The sequence below is a fragment of the Nicotiana attenuata genome, chromosome 12, assembly GCF_001879085.1.
Source record: "Nicotiana attenuata strain UT chromosome 12, NIATTr2, whole genome shotgun sequence".
Taxonomy (NCBI): domain Eukaryota; kingdom Viridiplantae; phylum Streptophyta; class Magnoliopsida; order Solanales; family Solanaceae; genus Nicotiana; species Nicotiana attenuata.
The window spans coordinates 19347857-19355431 of record NC_032000.1 but is presented as its reverse complement, the minus strand read 5'-3'; the positions used below and the strand labels follow the sequence as shown (position 1 = coordinate 19355431).

The 7575-nt window shown below is 34.2% G+C and overlaps 1 protein-coding gene across 1 annotated transcript; it reads left to right on the top strand.

Moving 5' to 3' along the window:
- Window positions 2851–7177, top strand: LOC109235366 (14-3-3-like protein D). The gene is made up of 4 exons (XM_019401442.1): window positions 2851–3436; window positions 4728–4850; window positions 6554–6670; window positions 6987–7177. Exons 1-4 carry the CDS (start codon window positions 2948–2950, stop codon window positions 7005–7007), a joined length of 750 nt encoding a protein of 249 aa, XP_019256987.1. The 5' UTR covers window positions 2851–2947; the 3' UTR covers window positions 7008–7177.

Here is a 7575-nt window from a genome sequence, read left to right as displayed (position 1 = left end):
TTAATTTAAGTTCATTAGCATTATAAGTAGAATAATCTTGTTATGAATTTGTTAAAAACTCTACCACTCTTTTTATGTTTATTATTTCAATATTATGTGTATTAAGTGCGTACATATGTGTCTCTCTCTCTGTATGTGTGATTTCTCTAAGTTCCATTTTTTCCTTATTCTTCATTGTGTTATGTGTATATAAATTTTGAGTTTGACACCTTTATTGAATAAGAAGAAGACGACAACAACTCCGCCGACGACAGAGATCATGAAGCCTGGCAATGAAGCTCCGCCGACGATAATGGTGAATTCGTCGGAAGGCGACGAGGATGGTTTCTAATGGTGGATCAAGGGGGGAAATTGAAGATTAGGAGAATTAGCACTTCAATTTTAAAACCATATAAGTTACATTTTAGGCCAAATACATATACACACCATTAAACTTGGTCCAATTTTTCATTTTGGCACTTTAACTTAGCCTTGTTCCATTTTGGCCCTCCAATCCCATTTCTTTTGTTCTACTTTGACACAAAAATTTTTCTCTGAGGTAAAAATGGAGTGCGTGCAAATGCACATCTGCTACCCCCACCTCCACCCCACTGCCCCCTCCCCCCGCATTTTTTTTTACTTTTTTTTATAATTTCAAATTATTATTTTTTTCGTTTTTTTGCCCACATCCCGGGGAAAAAATATTTTTTATATATATTTTCAGTAATAACTACGGGTTCAACTGAACCCATAACTTTCGACGCGGAGTAAAATTTTGTATGTAAAAAATTTATTAAAATTGTAAAAAAAAAAAAATAGATATAAACCCATAACATTTAAAAATATAATGGGTTCTTTTGTTCCACTTTGACACAAATTTTTTTACCCCATATAAAAATGCAGTGCAGACAAATACCTAGCTGCTACCCCCACCCCCACCCTATTACGCGGAGTAAAATTTTTTGTAGATATCCTTAAAAACAATACAACTTTATACAATACTTAAACTGATTTGTAGTTTATTTGTAGAAATTTTATCTACAAGATATCTACAAATTGGATACATTGAATTTTAATATCCCAATTTCCATTTCAATTGTAGCATAATTGGCATTTTCGACATAATTGTAGAAGATTTGTAGAAGTTAGCATACCATTTGCCTACCAATAATCTTCAAACTATCTACATTGTGTGAAGACTCAATGTAGTTATTGTATATAAATTTTGTAGTTTTTTATCATAATTTTTAGATGTTTACCTCCAAGTTCTATGTAATATTTGTATATAACTGTCAGTTGAATATAAATTACACAACAAAAAAATAAGAAATAAATACTCCAATCGTAGAAATGTGTTATCCACATTTAATCTGCAAATTGTCTACAAAATTTTACAAAACTACAAATTAACTACATTTATCCTACACTATAACTACAATCAGGAAACAATTTACACATGGAAGTTCTTCAAGTTAGAATTGGCCACAACTACATTTCTTGTTTTCTAGACACACAATGTACCGCTTCACACCATCCAACACAGTATGTATATGATCTGTTGAAGCCCTCACATATATTTTCAGAACAAACACAAAGAAAAAAAATTACAATATTAAAAATATAGTATCTACAATATATATACATTTTATCTACAATATATCTACAAATTAACTACAAACTATAAGTAAACTACAATTTGTCTATAATTTATCCACAATCTGGAGACACTGTATATTAAAATATTTTTTTCCTGCACCAAATAAAGAAATTGTAGTCAAATTATAGATATATGTAGTAAATTTGTAGATAATATCATAAAACTAAAATTTCACAATTTTGGTCATGATTTGTTGTTGTTGTTGTTGATGTTTTTTTGGATTTCTAGATTGAGAGAAGAAAAGATGAAGAAGAGATATATATGAGCGACAATTTGATAGAAGAAATGACGAAGAACATATTTTTTTTTAACTTTGAGTTGTTGAAACTCGAAAATTTGAATTGTTCGATCTTTTTTTTCCCGAGAATTTGAATTATAGTTCTGGAGAAAAATACGCAGATGAGAAATCTCCTTTCCCTTTTTAAGTGGATAAGTTATAAAGATGATTATGCACATCATTACGCCCTTGGATTTTCCACCTGGACTTCACTGATGTGAGAATTTCACCAAATCCTTTAACGGCGAATTCATGGATAGCTCGACTTAGTAATTTTGAGATTTTGGAAGACTCAAATTGATCTCTTTTCTTTTTTCCTTTTTTAATTTGTAATTTTTGTTGGCTACTTTTTAGTTCAATCACAAACTTGGAATGCATAAATTATGTACAAAGAGATTTCCACGAAACCTAAGAAAGGAAGGACACACGCCTGCATATCTATCCTTTCCCTTTTTAAAAATTGAATTTAATGTAGAATCAATTAGCACCAAGATTCTCTCCTTAATTTTAGCGCGTTTTTAGGGAATATTCTGCCTTTTTAATGCCTAATAGTCGAATGGTACAAAATTTGTAGATAAAACGTGGACTGGACGGATAATTAACAAACAGTACACATTTTTGATAATAAGGTTTCATATATGGTATAGTTAGAAAAAAATCCCAATAAAAAACTGGGCCAAGTTTATTGGGCTGTCTATGTATTTGGCCTACATTTTAACTTGCAAATTATGAGTCCTTTTAGAAAATCTCAAAAAATTATTTACACCCCTCAAGTTTGACTTAAAAATCAAACTCCCCCTTCGTATTTTATTAGTAGTAGTCATTTCCCCCCTAATAACTGAGGCGAGTACGGTAGTTGAACTTACACACGCAAGTGGGCGTTAAACAAAAGATACCAATACCACACTTCCCTCCCAATATAAAAATCCTCTCTCTCAACCTCTTCGAAACATTCAAAAAATCTCATAAACGAAACCAAAAAGAAAACCTCTCTCTAAAAATAAAATAAAAAAATCTCCGGCGAATCTCCGACGATGGCTGTGCCGGAAAATTTAACCAGAGAGCAGTGCCTATACTTAGCAAAGCTCGCCGAGCAAGCCGAGCGTTACGAGGAGATGGTAAAATTCATGGACCGCCTCGTAGCCGTCTCGGGTTCCTCTGAACTAACCGTAGAGGAGCGAAATCTCCTCTCGGTAGCGTATAAGAACGTAATCGGCTCACTTCGAGCCGCATGGAGGATAGTATCGTCAATTGAGCAAAAGGAAGAAGGTAGGAAGAACGACGAACACGTGGTTCTAGTGAAGGATTATAGATCTAAGGTTGAATCTGAGCTTAGTGATGTATGTGCTGGAATTTTGAAGATTTTGGATCAGTATTTGATTCCTTCGGCTTTGGCTGGTGAATCGAAGGTGTTTTACTTGAAGATGAAGGGAGATTATTATCGTTATTTGGCTGAATTTAAAGTTGGTAATGAACGTAAGGAGGCTGCTGAGGACACTATGCTTGCCTACAAAGCTGCTCAGGTATATTTATTTATTGAATTTAAGTTACGCAATTACCTCGGTGCACAGAATTTTTTTACACTGTCAGTAAATTTTAACATGATATAGCAGGCTACCTGTAATTACCTAATAAATTACCTGATTGTATAAATATTGTTTGCACTGCCAGTTCATAGAGCTTAAACTCTTTATTAATTAATTTTAGTTCAATTTCTAATCTACTTTAATGCTGGAATTGTTTTTTTAATTTAATTCCTCCGGACTTTGTGTATTAGTGAATGAAAAGTACTTTTTTTTTCGAACTTCAAGTTTTCTGAATAATTATGGAAAATGGAGCCTGTGAGTAGCTTGAAGATTGGAATTTTAAGAGGCTTGTTTTGAATTTTTTTAATGTGTATTTGCATGTCTTGGTGGTTTTATGCTGTTTTCCTCATTTGGAATTTAAAAATGCTGGGGAAGGGCGGTAATTTGTGTAAAAGTTGAACATTTAAAAGCTTTACAAGCTGATTAGACTTAACTATACCTGAAATTGTATGCTTTTGGCATGACTAGAGGGGAGGGAACCTCAAGTCCCCGCTGCCTCCTTGAAATAGAGATGTGCTAATAGCTTGTGCTGCTATTACACCTAGACAATCCAATTTTACTTCAATGTTTGGACTGTATTACAAATGTCCTGATCTTAATGAAGTCATCACTCGTAAAAAATTGATTATCCTCTAAGCATTGACCTCCTGGTAGATTTTTTGGAACATTTTTCCATCAGCGATTCATTTGCTTGTTATTTCAAGGCACAATGTGTTCTTAGAGATCTCTTGCCATTGAAAAAAAAAAAGAGAACCATTATCACTTTAGGCTTTTAGCCTCATTTGTTTTTATGGCAAATCACCTTTTTTATTGGGCTTATAAGCCAGTAAATGGGTGTAGCTTTGATTGGGCAACGAGATCATGGAGCTTAAAGTTTAATCATCTCATTTACTGCTTTGAAATCTCTGTAGATGTAAATAAGTGGCATTCATGAAATCTTCCCATTCGTAGGCAGGAACGGAGTTCTGTAACGTCTCGTACAATTTGTTTTTTTTATTCATACCACTTCACGTGTCTGACTCAGCTTATATTCTGCTGCTGTCTTTGCTGAACAAATATGAGAACACATGCTTGGATCATTGATCTCCCACATTTATGAACTGATAATGCCGAATTTTCTAGTTTTCCGTTATTATCAGTACCGAAGATGTTTCTTTTACCTGCTTAATGTGATAGCTGGTTGACCGTTGTGTTACTTATTTATGCATTTCTTGTGATTGTGCTACAGGACATTGCGCTTGCTGAGCTCGCCCCAACACATCCTATACGACTTGGGCTAGCTCTCAACTATTCAGTATTCTACTATGAGATTCTGAATGCATCAGAAAAAGCATGCAGCATGGCTAAACAGGTTAGTATGTTTCTCTTCCCCCCTATTGTGTAGCTATCTCCTTCTTCCTCCACCGGGAAAGTAATGGCAGTGTGTCCTTCAGTATAACTTTTAGCCACACCGCCTATATACCTGGCCTTTATGCGTGTAAATTGCATGCACTTTCTTTTTATATTTGATATTTTGGTAATCTCAGTCAGAGTCTTGGATAGAAACATAGGCACAGTCATATCAGAATTAGTAAAAGCATCGAAGATATTGATGTTCACACTGATTGCCAGAGTACTCAGAACTTATTATTTCTTTCATTACTTTCTGGCGTGGGTCTGAGACAAAAGTATATGAGGAAGGAACTCTTTCTGATACAAAAAAGGAAAAGACAAAGTTTGTTGCCTGCCAGGAGGTAAATAAACATTATCTGGGGTGAAAATGACTCATGTTGTCTTGCCAAGTTTATATTTGATTCAGTATATGCATGAGGCTTGGGCTGAAGGCTGATTGGTATTCAAGTCGGTATATTTGTGCATTACATCTCCATTATGCTGCTGTTTTTGCTTGTGGAGAATCTAGGCTTCTCGCGATTGGGTTTCCACTGTTTGGTCCCTTAGTATCTGGATATTTAACATGTCATTGAGTAGTACTAGTAGGAGTTAGAGTTAGGAGATAGCATATAATCCTGCCATCGTTTTTCAGGGGAAAGAATCAAGAAAATCTGAGCTGATGTAAAAGAATAGTGACAACTGCATTTTGGTTATGGAAATCAGTAGAATGGTTAAGCCACTTGATCTGATCATCTAAATTATTATAGGGAACAACTCGACTACGTTTTTCATAGCTAGGTTGCGCTTCTTGTTGCTAATCCCAGGAAGTTTCTTGCTAAAATATCAAAGATCTTGTATTTGCTATTATATGTGAATATAAGCATGTGGTGATTCTAGTACTTGTGTACAGTGTACTATTTGAAGCTAGGGTCGTTCAGGTGTAAGTGTAGCAAATTTATGAAGATCCCAAATATGCTGGAATTCTGTTCACTATTGCAATATTGGGTTGCTGTGAATATTTCTCAATGAGAGTAATACATCTCTTTTCAGTTTTATGGTGGAACTGAATAATGGGACGTTTTCAATGAAGTTTCAAGCTATATGCATGACTTTTAGCATGATAAATGAAGAGAAATTATTGCTTCTAAATCCCAGGTCTGCTGTGGCAGACATGTTTGAGATTACATTGTAGTATCAGTAAAAGGAAACATAGCATGAGCTATCATCCTGAAATGAAAGGTCGACGTCTCATGCTTATTAGGTGTTCTAGGTGGTGAATTGAGAGTGAGGACTTTCTCTATGGTGTTTGTTAAGTAGTTGATGCACAACTTTGTGACAATTATTTGGGCTCTCAATTCTTGTCAATTAAATGCATAGAATTCCTCACATATTCTTTCCTTTTGCTTATACCACCATAATATAGGTTATAAATATGTAGAATCTACCCTTTTTTCCAATCTCATGATGGTAAATATATGCTTTCTTTTTGGATGAATCGATCAACCTTTTTTTACTCCTTTTCAGCATCTGCCTAAAATAAGATAAATGTTGATTCTACATGAAAATCTTTACAGTTAGGCTAGAGGTTTCACTTGATTCATTTTTTTGGTTTTTAATGAATCAAGTTTGATCTTAGGTATAATATTGAGCTGATTCCTGAAGTTCCTTTTCGTTATGTTGCAGGCCTTTGAGGAAGCTATTGCCGAACTGGACACTTTGGGGGAGGAATCCTATAAGGATAGCACCCTTATCATGCAGTTATTGAGGGACAATCTCACTCTCTGGACTTCCGATATGCAGGTACATCATTTTTCCTAATTAGAAAACTTCATTGAATTAGACAATTAGTAAAGGGATGATATGTTTCTTCCTGTTCCTCTCTAACTATGATTACACAATGCAAATATTAAAGCACGATAAAAATATTTCGATGCATGACTGAAGTCCAACTAATGACTCCGATAAATTCCATTCATACTGCAATTCAAATGTATAGATTCTCTATCTATATCCAATCCCATTGAGAATAGTATACAGTTGCTTCCGGCTTGTTGTGTACTCGTAGTCCTTTTGCTTAATAGAGAACTAAAACATGAGTATATTATGGCTAATGCAGGAGCAGATGGACGAGGCTTGACATTAAACTGCTCCTCCAGCAGGTGGGCAATGTCACACAGCAACTCTGTAATCTACATGTGACTGATAACTTTTGTAATTTTATTTCTCATGCCTACTTTGGTTGTTACTTATTCAAACTCTGGTTTGAAACTTAATGTTTTTAATTTTATTTCTCGAGCTTCCCTTTCTTGTTTCTTCTTTTTTCTTTTTATAGAATTTTTTATTTCCGCTGAGGTTTCACCTTTTGAAGGTCCTCATTCTTTCCCCCCACCAAGGAAACAGAAAGTACCTCAGCCGATCCCAAACTAATACTCCTAGAGCCCGTTTGGACATAAAAGTAATTTCACTTTCGAAAATTTTTCACTTTTTTAGAAATTAGTGTTTGACCATAAAATTTTCGATTTTCACTTGAAGATGAATTTCGAAATTTTGAAAAAACTCCAATAAATAGTTTTTCAATTTTTTTATACATATCACTCACAAAACTTCAAAAACAACTTAAAATAATATTCATGTCTAAACACAACTCTAGTTTTCAAAGACCATTTTCACTTGAAATATTTTTTCATTTTTTTTTGGAATTTTAC